The sequence below is a fragment of the Lichenostomus cassidix genome, chromosome 15 (assembly GCF_008360975.1).
Source record: "Lichenostomus cassidix isolate B80296 chromosome 15, HeHo_3.0, whole genome shotgun sequence".
NCBI classification, from domain to species: domain Eukaryota; kingdom Metazoa; phylum Chordata; class Aves; order Passeriformes; family Meliphagidae; genus Lichenostomus; species Lichenostomus cassidix.
The window spans coordinates 6,753,065-6,771,255 of NC_139496.1; the positions used below are offsets into that span (position 1 = coordinate 6,753,065).

The 18,191-nt window shown below is 42.1% G+C and overlaps 1 protein-coding gene across 3 annotated transcripts in view; it reads right to left on the reverse strand.

The window, feature by feature from the left end:
- Window positions 1-429: 429 nt before the first annotated feature.
- The window catches only part of ZDHHC8 (zDHHC palmitoyltransferase 8), a 109,435-nt gene continuing 91,673 nt past the window's right edge, over window positions 430-18,191 (reverse strand). Inside the window, exons 5-12 of one of the 3 annotated variants that reach the window (XR_014855315.1) lie at window positions 17,449-17,551; window positions 14,093-14,184; window positions 12,317-12,449; window positions 11,349-11,466; window positions 10,532-10,641; window positions 6,613-7,649; window positions 1,871-5,279; window positions 430-1,209 (exon numbers count right to left, since the gene is read on the reverse strand). Coding sequence is in view for 2 of the 3 variants with exons in the window: in XM_085075785.1 (XP_084931911.1) it covers window positions 5,108-5,279; window positions 6,613-7,649; window positions 10,532-10,641; window positions 11,349-11,466; window positions 12,317-12,449; window positions 14,093-14,184; window positions 17,449-17,551 (1,765 nt within the window). In the remaining variant the exon portion in view is untranslated. Of the gene's footprint in view, window positions 5,280-6,612; window positions 7,650-10,531; window positions 10,642-11,348; window positions 11,467-12,316; window positions 12,450-14,092; window positions 14,185-17,448; window positions 17,552-18,191 lie in introns of all 3 variants that reach the window. The other 2 variants (XM_085075785.1, XM_085075786.1) reach the window with 2 other exon arrangements.

An 18,191-nucleotide genomic window follows, 5' to 3' on the forward strand; every position in this document is an offset into this window, starting at 1 on the left:
ATTTTTTCCAGTTACTCTGTGGCAATGATTCACAACTGTGCTGGACCACAGGATCCTTATTAACCCCACAACTTAAATAAAAAACAGTACAGAAAACTTAATTTAGTGTTGTTTCACAGACCACAAACATGATTCATTGGTCACACCTAGGAGACACTCTTTTAAAGACTCACCATATTTCCTACTCTACCATAAGCATCTTGAAAATAAGATTTAACCTGCTTATTAACCTGTAATTATTATTTAATTTCTTCTAATACTTTGTCACTTTCCTACTTTGCACTGGAACTGGCCTTTCCAGTTCTGCTCTTCCAGTTCAGGTTTTGCACAAGTGGAAGTGAGAAAGGGCAGCACACCATGAACCATCTCAGGAAACGAATGCATCTGAGGCAGAAACAGACACTTGAAAATACTGAAGTGACTCAAAGGTTTAAAAAATATATATGTATTACGAGAGCCACAAAAAAGGTTACAGACAGAGCTCCACAAAGCCTGCACGGATACATTCCAACAATTCAAGGTGGCAGAACAGGTGAAATACAGACCATAAAAACGGTTCAACATTAACTTTCCAGACTGTCAGAGACAGAAAAGCTTGACCCCATCTTTCCCACACACACAAAAAAATATTGACTATATATATATCTCTCTATATATCTCTAGTCTGGACCACAGATATAGTCCAAAGAAAACCACATTGCAATTTCCATATTAGGCTTGTAGGAGAGTAGGCATCATCTGAGGAACGTCCATGGTAAGGCCCTGCAGGGATCCTCTAGGGCTGAGTTGACACAACATCACGCTTGGTTAGAATGAGAACAGCAACACCCCACAGCTCATGTGCTGCACATGGCTACCAACACAGAGCTCTGTGCAACCCCCCGAGCTGGCTGAACCAAACTGAGTAAATACATTTGTTTTGCTTAATTAAAAAAAAAAAAAAAAAAAGCAGATGTAAGATATTAGGGCAGTTCCTGCTATCGCCTTCCTTAAAAATTCAAGACTTGAAGACTTCTTTAATGTACTTGCTTACAGACATGTTTTGAGACTCTATTAATGATCTTCAGGAAAATATGCCACCCTGAGGCTTTTTCCCTTGTTCACTTCAGGTTATGTCTGCATCCAGTTTTGACATGGGGGCCAAATGCTGGTTGTCTGTCAGTGCAGTATTTGGCCCGGAGTTTCAAAGTCTTTGCTATTCAGACTTTCCTATGAGGTCAACAAACAAAGTAGTAAAAAAAGAAAATATTAAGGCTTCAAGTAAAAATATTTCCTCTCTCTCCCACCCATGTAGTAAGGTACATTTAATTCCATAATACTCAATATATTATACAATTAAAGATACAGAGATCCAACTTTTCAAGGCAGAAAAATACTAAAATGAAAACCTGGAGGCTAAATGGGAGCATATGAACAGGGAACAAACAACTAATAAAATGCAATATGCAATGAACACTGATGCATAGACTAAAAAACCTATTGCTCTTTTTTAAATAAGTAATACAATCCACAGCTACAAATAAAAACATGTTCCAAATATTTAAGACTTCTGAAACATGAAATAAGCATGACAAAAATAAAGAAGCTACTTTACAGGATGTGTTAACTCGTGCTGGATTTTCATGGCTGATCCCCACCTACTGTAAATTAGCATCAATTAAATGAGCTTTCATGGAGCCACACCAATTTATACCAGCTGAAGATTTGGCCTGCAGTGTCTGTAAAAATAGGGTATTTGGGCAGAAGAACCTTACTGCTGATCTGTAAACTGCTTAAAGAACTATTAACATGGGCTGGATTCTGCTCAAAAATTAGATATAATAAATAGGTCCCCAGTCCCAAAACAGGAACTATGGAAACAGACACTTACATTTACAAGAAAATAGCTGCAGGTTCAGTGCCTTGGATGGAAATGAGGCTGGATTTGCTGCATGCAATCTCCTGTTAACAGTTCTGCTTAGATTATTCTTTCCGAAAATTTGAATCATTTACTCCAGGCTATGTGCACTGAATTAAATGCAAACCTCAAAAGGAAAAAAAACAACTTTGGTACCATTGTAAACCTATGAAGAAGTTGAATGTCTCTCAACTGTGGGCAAAACTACTCACAAAATACATAATCCTTACTTCTAAACCTGTACTGACACAGTGCATCCTTTTTTCCCTCCCTTACCCCTTGTGAACTATGCCAAAATAACCCTGGATATTAGTGCTTTATACACACAATACTGTTTTTAGTCTTACTGAGAAATTCTCTCATGAACTAATGTAGTTAACTTCAAAGGCTCTTTGGCCCTTCAAGTTCCTCAGTAGCTTTTTCATTTATAAATGCAAGAGAAAGAACGATCAAAGTGGAGCATCACTGGGATGCAAATCTCAAATATTACATTGGTGCAAATTTTCAGCCTTGCTTGCATGAATTTCATGTACGTATTCAAAGATACATGATAAAATGTGCCCTTGTCTCGCTCCCTAGAATCCCCTGTGTCTCATACCCCCTCTTTTTCAGGGCTTACCTATGGCATACATGATACTTTAAAAACAAGTAATTCTTGTGATACTCTATGCACCAGAGTGAATTCCAGTCCTTAAAGAAGTACTGCATCTTTCTGAGGAGTTCACATCAGGGTAGACTGCAGATTAATAGCAGTTAAAGATGGAAGAAATCTATAAGGCCATCTGGTCTACCCCTTGTCCCTACAGGCTCACTTCTCACAGAAATTTTTTAATGACTTTTCAAAATACAGTCTGACTGCCTAAACAGTTCATCTCCAAAATTCTGCTTGGAAGACTATTCCACTGCCCCTTCCCCTCCATCTTTTCTGCCCTCTTCTAAATGTAGAGCATCGGTAACCAGTGACAACCCTTTGATTTACCTTTGGTTTTACAACTTTTAAGCAACATATTTGTGAAATTATGTTACTCAATTTCCACTTCATTGCTTAGCCAGTGGCGTGTTTTAGCCCTTTAAATGTTCTCATTAGCCAGCCCATCCAGTTCTTTAATATACATTGCTCCATCTGTACCTGATCCAGTTTGCCAGCATCCTTCTGGTACCAGGGTGCCTCCAACTAAAGACAATATCCCACATGCCAGTGAGCAAATCTGCATAGGAAGACTATTGCTTCTCTGCTCTGCAATGTCCCTACACTGGGCATTTAAAGTACCACCGAGGCAATAAAATGTACACTGATTTCTACTTCACTCTCTCAAAACTTTGGACTATTGCAAGATGCATTGCTTTCCAGGTTTCTCCCTTCAGGCAACATAGAGCATTACACAGAGAGATGATTAACTTTCTTATGTTCTCTTCAACCTTTGTCTCCAAAAAATAATGTGATATACAAGGGACATAATAACCATGTATTGCAGCAGATGTCAAGATTCATCAAATCAAAATAGAAATTTTAACCAGGCAAAATTAAGGTCAGTATTTGCCTTCTGGAATAATTAACCTCAACATACATGAACACAAATAAGATGTTTTCAACACATTCTGAATTGCTACCAAATACCTGGAGAGCTTTCCATTATAGTCAAGGACTGAAAGGGATTTAACCCCTTGAAACAAATATCCTGAAAAATGATGGATTAAGATCTCTAGTCAAAACTATTCACCAAGAGAACCAGGTGGGAAGTCGAGGTCTTGTATGCTCACTGGCTCAGTGATAAATAATAATTTTTAGTGACTTTGGCAACAGTTGCTCAGGATATTCTTAATTGCACACATGATCTGGCTAGTTAGCATTGGTCCAGATCTCAGTACTTCTGACTTCTGAGGTGGTAACTGAATGGGAAGGAAAAGGAGATAAGGAACAGAGAAAGAAAAATCCGTTTGTCCCAAATTAGCTTTGACAGAGTCCTCATATTTTTGACAAAAGTAACGCACCCCTTTCTTGTTTTTTTACAGCAAAGTTGTCTTTAAATCCAACAAAGTAAATGTAGTTTTCTGGAGACAGGAAAAAGAAACCTCAGAATGTTAAATAGATTTGATTGATATTATTTTAAAAAGTTGTTCCCCAGGGGGAAAAAACCCAAATTGAAAATCCTTTGTCTAACAGTATTGAAGACCAGAGGGAATGTGCTAGTAATTAGGCAGACAGAGAATTTATATCCTTTAGATGTACGCTTGGCTCAGTTACACACACTGTAAATTCGACAGCTCATGATAACCTTGCTGCAGGATTACAATGACGGCACCAGGGCAAGGCAGTAAACTGTGTTATTGCCTAAATCCAACAGGTGAGGAGGGTGCAGGGAAAGCAGCTGACAGCTGTTTAAAATGTGTTTCCATCTGAACATTTCCTTTATCTGCTTGGTTTTGTTTCTGAGTCAGAGAAGCCTTTAAAACCCAGAGGGAGCAGGGGGTCAGAGTGGCAGATCCTCCCTGGTGTTGCGGTCCTTTTCCATGGAGACAAAGACACACACACAACTTCACACACGGGGAGGCCAGTGCAGACAGGGAGAAGCTGTTGCTATCCTTTCTCCTGCCCCCATCCAGGACCAGGGAGGCTTTTAAAGACGACATGGTGTCTGCAGCCCAAGTGGCCTTGCCTTGTTCCTTCCCAGGAGGAGGAACCTGAGCTGCAGCGCTGGAGAGACACGAAGCAGTTCCTGCCCAGCGGAGGAACCCCACTTTCCATGTCGGCAGGAAAACAGCAGTTGGTCCTCTGGCTCCTGCCAGGCACATCGCTGGCCAGAAGAACTGGGAAGGGGCATGGGAAAAACTGACTGATTCTGGACTGACTGTACTTTTTCACAGCACAAGTGGTACATAACAGATTGGTTGGACAGACACGCGCACAATGGCTTTAGCGCTCTCTTGCAGGAAGGAAATCCGCTCTGTGGTGGTCTTAGGTGGTAGCCAGTTCCCGCCTGTCGGTTCAGAAGAGTCTGATAGACTGTACAACTTTATTATTCCCTCAAGAATAAGGCTGCAGCTGGTTGTTGGCCAAAAGAGAAAGATGAAAACAGAACAAACCCAAAACAAGAAAAGGAGAGTGGCCGACTGCTGCTGCTCCTTCTTTGTTGTTATTTGAGTCTTCACAGTGCTCCTAGCTTCATGGCTGGCTGAGTGGATGGCTCTTTGTTTTTAATTCATTTTATTTTACACTGAAATTTCATAGGTTGTTCCACCAACTCCAGACACCTTCTTAACATTTGAGTGTCTAGCAGGGCTGACAGGCGTCCCCTGGGAACTTGATGTTGAACCCAACCTGGCTATTCCTTTTGGCTGTCCATTTATTTTACTGTGAGGTGTCTTCAACTGCATGTCATCCCTGCATCAAACAAAACATCAAAAGATACAATATGAGTGACAAAGTGTGACGGCAGAATGGCTTCATTCAGAATAAACAATTACCCCTGTGACCCTGAGTCCCAGCACTGCAAAATATTCAAGCCTGGGAGCAAGCTGGTTGAAGCCAATGCACTTGATGAAAAGCCACTGAAATGAGAGAATTAATTTGGCCATTAGGTTAGTGGACCACACCCCAGTATATTTGTTCATTTAATTACTTGCTTAAATGCTTTGTCAATCCAAACTAATTGCATAGGCATTTGCAGGATGAAGGACGATTCAACTGTCATCACTGCTGATCTCAAGCCAAACTGTATCTTACAATAAGAAATAAAATACTCAGAAAAAACATTTCCCAGTTAAACAAAACTTTGTTGGTCATTTCTGAAACAACTCGCTGGCACTTAGCTTCAGGAGATCTACAATAATGATTCTCCCACATTTCAGTAACTTTTCCAAAAATGCTGCATAACGGGAGAGAGAAACCTGTGACCTTAACCAGAGGCCAGCACAGTGCAGTAAGAGCCAGATAAAAAGGAAATTTAAGATATTTCTGAAGAGCCCTCCAGGCCCCAGCTAAGCTGAAATACTGCATCCTCAGCGGGATCATGATCTCTTCAGGCTTTGCAAGCTCTGTGGTTTCCAGGAGGAAAAGAGAAGCACATGCAGAAGCTGCAGCTGAGGATCTTGCTCAGATAGCACTTACCGAGGCTCTTGGCACAGCAAATCCCCTCTCTCCATGCTTTCTCACAGAAAGGAAGAAAGCAGCAAGGCCTTAAGGTAATGTCATGAAGCTCAGTGCTTTTATCAGCAGTTCTGTACTATGGACATTCAACACTGCTGAATACACAGCTCCCTATGCCAAGCAACATTTCCAGGACTGGTCTCAGCCCATTTCCCTCAGCACAGGGTATGTTGCACATGCAGGATCTCAGCTCTGCCTCTGTATCCAAGCAATGTCTGAGTCTAGCCTCCCTTTAGGCTGCAAACTAAAACAGCTCCACCCTTTTGTGCATAAGGGGAGGGATAATCTGCCTCGCACCTTGCAAATAATTCCCTTGTTCAGCTGCAACACCGTATCACTATGAATTTTCAGCATAATTCACCACCTGCAGTTAAAGCTACAGGAAAGTGCAAACATTTTGTCACAACGAGGTTGCTGTGGGAGTGTGACAGAACTGAAGAGCACCCACAATCCTCCTGCCCTTATGGCCCACAGCAAACTCCTCATCTGGGCCGTGCCTCCAGCGCAGTGCTCTGCCCTTGCTCACAAGCAGATTCCCACTGCTCTCAGCCCCTCAAGCAGTACATACCTCTGTGATCCCACTGATTGCACCTCTGTAATTTCCACAGTGTTTACAAACGACACAGCCTTCGGGCCTCCGTAAGAAGGTGACCTAGGCATCCCTGTGGGGGATGATGGGACCTGGTGACCTGGGGATTTGTAGGAGCCATTGCTCACTCTGCCCTGTAGTGTTTGATGGGACTGCACATTATTATTGGCTAAATCAGCTTGCAGAGATGTTGTGGAAGTCCTTGGTGCTCTTGTCATTGCACTTGAGAGTGAAGACACTGAGGACTGCAGTATAGGGTTCCTTGTGCTAAAGCTGGTGGCAGCCATCAGATTGTCCCTGGATCCATATCTGATGGCCATGCTGCGCGGATCTTCCGAGAGCGTGCTCACTTGCTGCAGGCTGTAGGAGCTGGGGGTATCATAGACACCTGAGTCTGCAAACACCGAATCAGGGTGCGAGTGGAGGAGCTTCTCCCTCTCTTCCATCTCTTTCCTTTCTTGGATGGATGCCATAATTGTCTTGGAAAGGTTATCATAGCGGACTGGGGAGGGGTCTCTCTGATGCGGGGCTGGGCCCCCCAGCACGGGGCTGAAGCTCTGCGGTGGCTGGCGCTGCAGCTCGCTGCCCCGGAGGTGGCACATTTTGGCTGACAAATATGGGGAGTGGTACCCGACAGAGCTGACTGCAGAATGGGCAATGCACTTCCTCCCTGAGGGAGACATGGGGTTCAGCAAACTGTCATAAGAAAGACTCCCATTTCTGTTTGACAGGGAATTGGGAGAAAAGATGCTTTTGTAAGGGGTGGAAGCCGCCCCTTCAGACTTTATTGGATGGAGGGGCACTTTGTCTGTCCCTCTCCTGCCAGCGGATTTCAGGCTCAGGGATCGTGAATTGATGGCAAAGGAATCTATCTGGAGTGGGGAAGACTGATAGGTCTTGTGGAGGGAGCTCTTCCGGTAGCTGGGGATGTCCAAGCTGGGTTCAGACTGGTAATCAAGGCTCCTGCCATCCTCTTCTATCAAAGCCCCTTGACTGTGTCCCTCCTGCAAGGTGATCTAAAACAGAGGTGAATATGAGAAACAGAAGCCACTGACACGTAAGCACAGGTCTGCTGTCATGGTGAGTGCATGGGAAGGACAGAGCTGAAGGTCTTCCCTCCTCCTGTCAGCCCAGGTTCATTACAAGGAAATCTCCTGACTCCTGTTCAACATATGGATTAGCACCTCAGAAGGAAGGAGGAGTTATTCATAGTAAGTGCTAAATAATATTGACAGTAAAAAGTAAGTTAATACATGGACACTGAAAACACTGAATGAGATACCTAAGCTGAGACTCAAGTCTCAAGTCAAATCAGATTGTAATCTGATGATACTGTCCTTGGAAAAAGCACTGCACTTCACGTTTTCTACAAATAGGTCTTGGGCTGAGGGATGTCTAGTTTTGTGTGCTGAGACAGAAATACTTTCAGCTTCATTTCAACACGCTGGGGACCAGCACACTCTTATCCACTCTACTCTGCACTATGAATATTCAGTTATTCTGAATTTCTGGTCATGGGTCTTCCAAATTAGGCACCTAGGCTTAATTATAGCAGAGAGGTTCCTTCCCACCATTCAGACAACAAAATGAAGCAATTTTCTCTTTTTTATTGCCTGTGTACAAGAAAGTGGCCACATCAGAGAAGGAAACAAAGGCCATCATTTCCATAACTTATTTATGTGCTCTGAAAATAGATAGGACTTCACTTGGTTTTACTCTATGAAAATTGCTTAGAGTTCTGTTCACTTAAAATGCCATTCCGTGCTAAGCAAATAATTTTTGCTGTTATTTTTAAGCAAGAGTTTGCCATAATGCACAATAAATTGGCTACACTGGCTCTGCAAACAAAGAATTATTATCAGTCACATATTTAATCAGAAATGCAGTTGACACAGCTTGTTCTTTAGTTTCTTATAAAGGAAAACTATTGAAAGAAAAATCTGAATGACAAACCCCTGGTTTATTGTGGATTTTTTTAAACAGCTTTCTCCTTTGAGCTAGAAGATAGAGAAATATGCAAAACAGCTCACTCTCTTCTAGAGTGTGGTGATAAATTTGGCCTTCTCTGGAAAAAGGAGACCAAGTGACAGCCTGTAAAGGAGGAAGAGAGCAATGACGTAGCTTTTAAGTATATTTGTGCTACTTATCCTTGTGTCCCAATGCCTCTTTCCTAGCAGCTTTCACTGCTCAAAAGCAGAATTACATTGACAGGCTGAAGAATTGATAGAGAACAGCCACCATGGCTTTCCTCACACAGCCCAGTCTCTTTCCCTCTGTACCTCCTGCTTAGGCTTGGCAGACAAATCCATGCCCTCCTATCAGCACGTGAACACCATTTTATGATATTCCCAGCTGACTACTAGAGAGCTGTGACTATGATAAAACTGAACAAGTCCCCAGAGCTTGCACACCAAACAGCCCATAGCAACAGCACTGTTTCAGGTTAGGATTGAAACAGCAAGCCTCAGAATGAAGATGCTGTACCCTGTTATCATTTCACAGCACTGCCCAGTCTCCTGGCCTAATCAGAACCTCCCCTGTATCTATATTGCATCTCTGGCTGTGCACTGAATGGACACAACAAGCCTGCCTTCCTTGGCTCCCTGACTCAGAATGCTGTGGTTTCCACAGCTCATAATTGCTGGATGATGCCTATAAATAGAATATTTTGAATTGGATGTCAAGCCATTTTTCATGTAATAAAATGAAAATGATAGGATATTAAACTTTTTTGGATTCAGTGAACACACTGTTGCTCTTGTGTTCCCTTTCATAAACCAATCGTTTCCTCATTAAGTGGACAAATCCAGAGAGCAAGATTTACCATTACTGTAGTAAGATTAAAACTTAAACTTGGTCATAGCTGGAGTTCCACTATCTATTACCATCTTCCTTTTCAAAATGAGAAGGATTCATGAAAGGCTTTCCTCATCATTTAAGGAACATTCTGCATTATTACAGTGTTGCTGCAGTCAATTATTTTTATCTACCATATTTTCCTTTCCTTACTTCTTTAATAATACTCCTTCCTATCACCCTCTTCTTGTTATTCCAGGGGTGACACTGAAGGACCTGATGAAATTAATTTTGAGAAAACTGCACTGTGTGTGGTATGTGTTTTTTAAGAGTGTCTCCACTGGTGTGTGAAGACTTGGATACATATTGCAAATATACAAGTTAGACCAGTGATTTTCAAACTGCTGTTCTCAGGTCCTGGGGGCCAAGGAATATTAGCAATAAATCCATGAGAAATAAATTTCGTAACTTCTAAACAAAAGAGAGAAGTGTCAAAATTTCAGAGCAAATCTGTCTAATTGTACCTAATTTTTCTTATTAGGAGAGAATGATGCCAAGTGGTTAGGAAGGTGTTTTTTTGTATATAACCCAAATGCACTGAACAGGTGCTAAAGAAGGTCATACATGAGGAGTCTTCCATTAATTTTCACTAAAATATCTCTTGGGATGCATAAAAAGTTCCTTCTATTTTGCAAGCTGACATCTTAAGGAATCTGTGAGTACACTGACTGTTTGCTAAAGGGTCTGATCCAAAGAAGCACTCAGCATGCCCAGCTCCCTCTGAAGGGAATGTGAGGTGGCACCTCTGCCAGGAGAAGCCAATGGGAGGTGACACTTCTCAGCATCTCAGGATCAGGCTGAGACACTGGAAGAGCAGCAGCGCATGCCTGGCAGCGGGACAGACATGTCAGCAGGGGAAAGCTGTGAAATCAGACATGTTTCCATAAGGAGCACAGTGAAAACAATACACTGTCACACAGCAGTGCCAAGTGTTGTTATTTACTTTTACTCCCTGACTTTCACTGGAGCTCTGCAGTGAATTCATCCTCAGCTCCACGTTGCCCAGTGTTAGCTGGGAGCAGAAACTCCCAGGCTCACTCACCTGCTCGGCCGTGGCGTGGTAGTGGACTTTGGGATTGTTGCTGAAAGCTGGTCGGTACTTGTACATGGCAGGAGTAGGAGGGCTGATAAGTTTGGGGGAGAGGCCACCTTCTGCAAAAGGAAAAAGAATAAGGACTTTCTATTAAAATGCATGTGAACAGAAAGCTGTCAGACATAATTCCTTGCTATCCATCATCGTCTTCTGCAAACAGATTTTTTCTGGAGAGAATAAAACTTGCAGTACTTTTGTGAAGAATTTCACCAAAATCAATGGGGCCCCTATGGCAGTAACAGCACAGTGCTGCCAGATCAGCCATCTACAGAGAAGAAGGCACAATATATCGAGTGGGGTGACATATTTTGGTGAGCAGTAATTTTGCCAAATTTGGGCTGAATTCAGCTACTAGTTCTGTCTGCAAAAAAAAAGGGTTTTTTTTAATAGTACCAAAGCATTAAGTTCACATTCTACCAAATGAAATAATATTGTAATGCATAAGAATTTCATGCTAATAGTTCTGATTCCTTAGTTTAAAATGACATTTTTTGTTTAAAAATTGATCAAAAATTTAAGAAGGAGTTTAAAAGAGCTTATAAACTCTGCAAAACTGACATGAAATAGTCAATCTAGGCTTGAATGAACCACTTCAAGCTGGCTTTTCTCTCCCTTTCCTGCTGTTAATTCCCCTAGTCTGGAAATATTATAAATAGAAAAAAAGCCTTCACACAGATTCCATATTTGGAAAGAATACAAGAAAGCTTTTAAAGAGGAAAAATATTTTCTTATTCATAATTATAAAAGACTGATCATGCAACTGTACCTTCACTGGTGCCCAGCTGCCCTTTTAGCTCAGAGTACTTGCTTGGATCACCTTTGGGTGGGAGAGGTGGTTGCACATCCATGCTTTTATCCTCCAGGCCTTCCAGGCTGATTTTAGACTGAAAATGATCCAAAAAATCAATCATTGCATGCAACTTGGTTAAATAACAGCATCTATCAGAGAGCCAGAACTACATATACCTATAATGACAAACAGCATTTAGCATCCACTGCAGACAAGGACTGTCACATGTAAAATTAGCATTGTCATAACCAGCCAGTAGAATCTTAAATGCACTATTCTCGTCTACTTGGCATGCTAAGTAGCATTATCATCACACTAACTAATTTGTGGTAGAAGACAATAGTGTTTTCTAGCATTTTTCAGCAGCTTTCCAGGTAGCTCTCAGCAAGTAACTATCCGAAGAATGTAGGAAGTAAACTATCCACAAAAATCTTGTAAGCTGGCTTCCTCAGAATCCACTGCTTTTTATAGGACTAAACAAATCCTTCTCTATTATTCATGCCAGGAGAAACTGAAAAGAGAAGAGGAGAGAAGAGAACTCAGCTTCTGGGTCAGTATTCCTTGCCCTGGACCACAAACTTTCCTGCAGCCTGGAAGCTCAGAATATTCTTTGAAGTAAAACAGCTGACCTGGTGTGGTGGTACAAGGGTTCATTAAAATTAATTTGAACATGAAGAGGTGACAACTCTTGGGACAGAAAATAACTACTGCAAAGAATAGCCAACTCTTCCAAAAGAAGCCCAGAGGGATTCCATTCTAGAACTGCCTGTTACTGGATCAAGAGCTGCTGTTACTGAACCTGGGTTACTTTCAGAGGATGAAGTATACAACAAGAACTCAACCTCTATAATTTTCTGTGTCATCTCAAAGAGATTTGTCAATGACACACTCATTCCCAGGCTCAATCCATGCCCTTCGAAAGCAGCACTTGGAAGTTTCCTCACCTTGCTCCGGTTAAGGTTGGCTTGGATGCCATTGTCACTGATCTTCACTGTGATCTGGCGCTCAGACAAATCAGGTCTCAGGAAAGGAGGCTTCACACTCACAGCTTGCTTTTTCTTGGGCTCGACCACGTACCTGGTTCATTGTGCAACAGTCATCATTAAAATAAACAGTAACCTTAGAAAAAGGCTTAGAGCAAGAAAACCTTCCCACTTCCAGGTTACCATTTAAGAATGCATAAGAATCTAGGTAAGCAATCTCCATTTATTTCAATGTATGTAATAATTAAACAGCAATTCAAATCATATTATTTTAGTGAGCAAAAGGAGAGGGTGCATTAAAAAAAACAGCAATTTTTGAGGCACTGATGGATGAGGAGAGCAAGAGAGGCCTGCCATCAGCAGAAGTGACTGTCTAGATCATACCCAGTTAACATGAAACAGCTGCCCTGTGGTGGGAGTCAGTGACTGGGGGAACAAGAGCCAGCACATGGGGAGTTACCATGGAGAAGATGATGTGCTGCCAGGTCTGACTTTCCACATGGTGGCTTGTTTCTGTAGCATGTTTAGTGTTCAAATAAATGGAGGTAAAAGAGACTGACAAGTCTATAGGAAGCAACAAATCTAAGAGGAAATGGCTGACTTTAGATATCTAATTTCTCTCCAGTGGAACAGAATTCAATTGGCAATTGGCCAGTGGCTGTACAATGCCTAAATATCAACACACACACCAGCTTTCTCTGTTTTACATAGTGAACAGGACATTCTAGTAGTAGCTCAGGGACCTTCAATGTGCAGGACAATCTGAACAGGTCTTCACAAAACACAAATGTTCTGCTTGCTATAATTCTGTGAATGATCATCGTACTCACACCCCTCTCTTAACAGAAATGTCTCACAGCTTTTAATACCTGGCTCTTCTCATACATCTTGACCTGATTTTCACATTTGCTAAGTCTGACAAGCAGCTACTCCAGTGTCTTTAACATATGTAACAGTTCTTTAGAACTTATTTGTTGTATAACAAAGGGGAAAAAAAAAGCAGATAATAGCGTCAGGGTCTGGAATTGCTCAACACCCCAAAAAGGTTCAAATAAATCCTGTAGTAAGATTATTAACATGTTTGCAGGCTAGACATCTCAGCACCTAGAATTATTTATAGTCCATCTGATCTATTGCATTAAGATCCTGATTTCAAAATATGAAACGATAAATCCATTTCCCCAAAAATAGAACGCCATAAATAAAATCTCAAGTTCTGTGATGTAGACCTCATTGATAATCTGTTTTATGATAATGGAAATGCCAGTGAGATTGAAAACCACAGCAGCCTTAAATTAGATTTAAGTCTTAAGGAGAAAGGCTGATTTTAGCTTCCTTCCTTTTCTCCAGCACACTGGACATTGCCAGTGCAGTATAAGAAGTTGTGTGAGCAACACAATAACATACAGATATTTACCTTGTTTCTGAAATCCACTGGATAAACAAGCTGATGAAGACAAGGGCATCAGCTCTTGACATAATTTGTCAAGCTCATTCCAAGGAAATATTTCTGGGATAAGTTATGAATTACATGAAGAAAGCAACTGCTTGGACAGGTTACAGCCATGCAACAGAAAAGGAGCTATCACAGAGCTCTGCCTTCAGGAGTGTTTTGCTTTGCTTTCCTTTTATTCCATCCATGCTCTTTGGCTTGTGAGCCCAGCCAAGCACATTTTCTTCCTCTGTCCCAACAACTACTCCTCCTCCCTCATTCCCAGCTGAGAGCATTTCTCTTACCTGGGAGCCAAGGGGCTGCAGAGCACATGTTCCACATTTCCACAGCATCCTCGGGTAAAAGGATTCACTCCCCCACGGAATTTCCCTGTCACCTGGAAACATATTCAGACAGTGCTCAAACCTCTAGTTATATAAAAGTCATCATCCAACCCTCAGAAAGCCAAAAACAAGTCTGACCCTTCTGTCCTTCCAAACAGATGGTTTTTCTTTGATTGCTGCACTTTTTCTCCCCAGCTCTAACACCTATGTCAGCTAATTCCAGCTAGGAGGCACTCAGCTCAAGATCCTCCCCAAAAGGACACTGCTGAATGTGACTGGATTTCAGAGTGATGTCTTCACCTCTCCATGCTGCTCCTGCAGTGGATTTGTGTCTGCTCCCAGCCACACATCCTGTTTTGGTCCCTTTCATTCCCGTCATTTCAATTCCTCTACCTTGGCAAGTTCCCCTTTAAACCAACAGCAATGTCTAATCAACGTTCCCTATGCTGGATGAGAGCAATGTTTCCTCTCTCTCAGATCCCATTCTGAGCAGCAATCAGTACAAACCACTGCCTTATGTGGGAGGGTGCCAGGAACTCCCTGGTGATTACAATGTTTGCTTGTAAATGAGCAGGTTTAATAAAAGCCAAGCCTCATTAGACTGGCGGGATCCATTCAAGGCTTCATAAGCATTATAAAGAGTTTGTACTCCACAGGCAGATACTTGAAAGTCACCATATGGGGATAAATACCAATAAAGCCAGGGAGATTAATAGTGGTTGCCATTAAAAGCATTACTGTTGCTGTTTGCAAGTAAAGCATTTTAATCAGCTCATAGTTCTGATCTAGCAACAAGTTTACAGAGTACCAGAAATACTTTAATAACTCGCACATAAAATAACAACAAATAAATGATTCTGCAATATATTATGCTGGCCTTGTTGATCTAACATGAAACCCTTTAAGAGGCCAAGAGAGAGAGGCTCAAATTCTGAGATCTGGAAGAGCAACCTTATGACAAAAACATGGGCCTGGGACATTTGGCACATCTGCGTTCAATCCTTGGCTCAAGCTGACTTGTGCCAGATGCTGGCAAAGCATTTCATATCTGTGCCCATTTTCTCAAACATAGTATGAAAATAAAATTTCTCCAACTCACAGATTACAGTACTAATTATATCAATTTGGTTTCTAAAGTAGTTTGAAATCCACTGGTAGAAAGCAGCCTAAGAAGGAAGGATATTTATTTACTCTATTCAGAGACTAAAAATACCAGGATATGAGCAGATGTTGAGTTATGGGTTATTTTGATTCCATAAAAGAATTCCAGAGGCATTCAGAAAGCTCAGAAACATCTAAACCCAGCCACTACACACTTTTCAATCACAGTCTGCCTACTATGAATGCTCAGAACTTACAAACTCCAGAATTAATAAATACCAAAAATTTACAGTAAAAACCCAAAAATGTCTGTACCACTGGCCTATAAAATGTGCTGGGAAAAGAGGACAAGATAAGCTGAGCGTATTACAACTGGAAAGCTGACAGTAGATAATTACCAGTGTGAGAAAAGAGAATCAACACTGAGACTGCAGGGGAAAAGAGAATGTTTTAGAACAGTGGCAAAGCCAGGAGCAGATCTCATATCCATCTCTCCTGGTCTGGTGCTCTAATTACTTAGATATGCTTCCCCTGAAAGGGACCTGAAGGCTGGGAACATCCATCCTCCAGTTACAGATAGCCACTACATATGACTAAGCAGAAATTAAGATTATATTTAATTTTCAAAATGGCATGGGAAGATGAATTAAATCTCAAGTGGTTTGGTAGCTCAGGAAACCAAACCAAGCTAGGATACATTTTCCAACAGTTATTTCAATCAAGTTAAATGAAAAATTCTCAACCTTTCTGACTTCTAGTGCAGCCACAAACACATGAAGTTAAATTTTGCTTTTTTTAAAGTTAAATTTTTCCTTCTTCTTCAGCCTAACATTTTCATGGAGAGTTTATATCACTGCACAAAGACAAGCCTAAGGCAAGCCATGATTTGGGCTGTGAGACCAAAATGCCCTGTGTTTCATGCTACTGTTGTTAGCACTATCAAACCTAATGGTTGGCCAAAATCAATTTTAAAATGAAGAGCAGATGCTTCTGAGCAGGACAGAGAAAAGCATTTGAAGATGACAGCTATGGAAGCTTGCTTTGTTCAAAGGCCATGTTAGGCAACAGTTCAGGATGACTTCAGATTCCTCGCTTATGTAAACCTCCCACACTCTTCTGGATAAGAGTTTTTATTTTCTCTTGTGGGATGGAGACAATGTCATCTCAGTTTAGGAAGGCCTGGCCTCAGACAGATGTTTGCAGTGCTCACAGCCTGCCCAGGAGCCAGACAACTCCACAGCATGGACCATCAGCCCCCAGGACAACCAAAACAGCTCAGTGGGAGCTGCAGAGCACCCATGGGTGCAAGGGCAGCAAAAATGCATCTGAAAAAACCCAAACCATAAAGGAAGAGAAGTATGATGGGGGGAGAAAATGTGAAAAAAGCCCAGATGTGAGGGGCACTTTGGAGCTGGGGCTGTAAAAGGGTAAAGCACTGGAATGCAGAGTTCATGAGCCTTGGCAAGAGGGCTGAGAACACAGAACTGCCCCAGTGCCACACCTGCTGACTGTCCCTAGCTTGTTATTGATCCCATGGCTAGATCTCTATCACCCACACATGCTATTGATGTGCACATGAATATGGGTCTGGGTCAACCACAGGGGCTGTGGATCATGGACATTTGAGTAACTGCAGGGGAACTGAAGTTTTACAGGCTTTTTGGCACAAGATGTCACATTGGCACTTGGTTTGGAGAAGCCAAACAAGTTGGGTCCAATAGCACTGTGTGTGTGTTCATATGCATGAGAACAAGAGAGACACAGAGTGAGACAAAGAGCTAACTCAGACCCTGTAATGGGCAGTGTGGGCTTGCTGGGGGAGTTCAAAATACCAGGAGACAGGGCAAATGATTTAATCTTTTCCTTTCTTTCTTTCACTCAATGTCATGGATTGTTCAGTCTGACTCATAAAGTTTGAACTTCTGGGGTTGATGGTACTCACCACACAAAACCTATTTCAAAGCCATCAGTAGATTTTAAATAATAAATAAGCCTGGGATGATGTTTTGTGGCTAAAAAGGGGAAATCTTTGCCTGCACTGTATTAAAAAAAGTCTGAAAACACAAAAATTGGCAATCTTCCTAGATCTTCACAAAAGCTCTGATAAGAGCATTACTGATAAGAATTGGACCATCTTTTCCTTTACCCAAGCTGACTTTCTGACTTTCCTTCCCAACTCAACACCTTAGCCAGAAACATGGAGAAAGGATTCTTACCTGTTCATTCGTTGTGCGCCCTCGGGCCACTAGAACAATATGGAAGCCAGTGAGACCAATGACTGGAATAAAGAATAAGCCAGCCACACACATGACAGCCATTCTGTATCCAAGAGTTAAAGAAACTGGGATGAGTGAAGGGAAAAAAAGGCTGTGAAAGACAAGGAGAGGAAAAGGAGAAAAAAAAAATAGGGAGTGTCACAGTGTCATAGAATGGTTTGGGTTGGAAAGGATCTTAAACATCACCTAGTTCCAACCCCACTGTTGTGGCCAGGGACACCTTTCACTATCCCAGGTTGCTCCAAGCCCCATCCAACCTGGCCTTGAACACTTCCCAGGATGGGGCAGCCACAGCTTCTCTGGGCAACCTGTGCCAGGGCCTCATAGTGAAGAATTCTGTGCTAATATCTCATTTAAACCTGCCCTCTTGAATCTGTTTCCCCTTGTCCTTTCACTCCACACCCTTATCCAAAGTCCTTCTCCAGCTCTCTTGGAAACCCTTTAGGCACTGGAAGGGTGTCTAAGGTTTCCCCAGAGCCTTCTCTTCCCCAGGCTGAACAACACCAATTCTCCCAGCCTAGCTCCAGAGCAGAGGGGCTCAAGCTCTCTGAGCATCTCCATGGCCTCCACTGGACTTGCCCCAGCAGCTCCATATCCTTCTGGTGCAGGTGCAGCACTCCAGGTTCTCATGAGTGCAAAGTAAGGTGACCCTCACCTTTAGCAAGGTCTAACTAAATTTCATC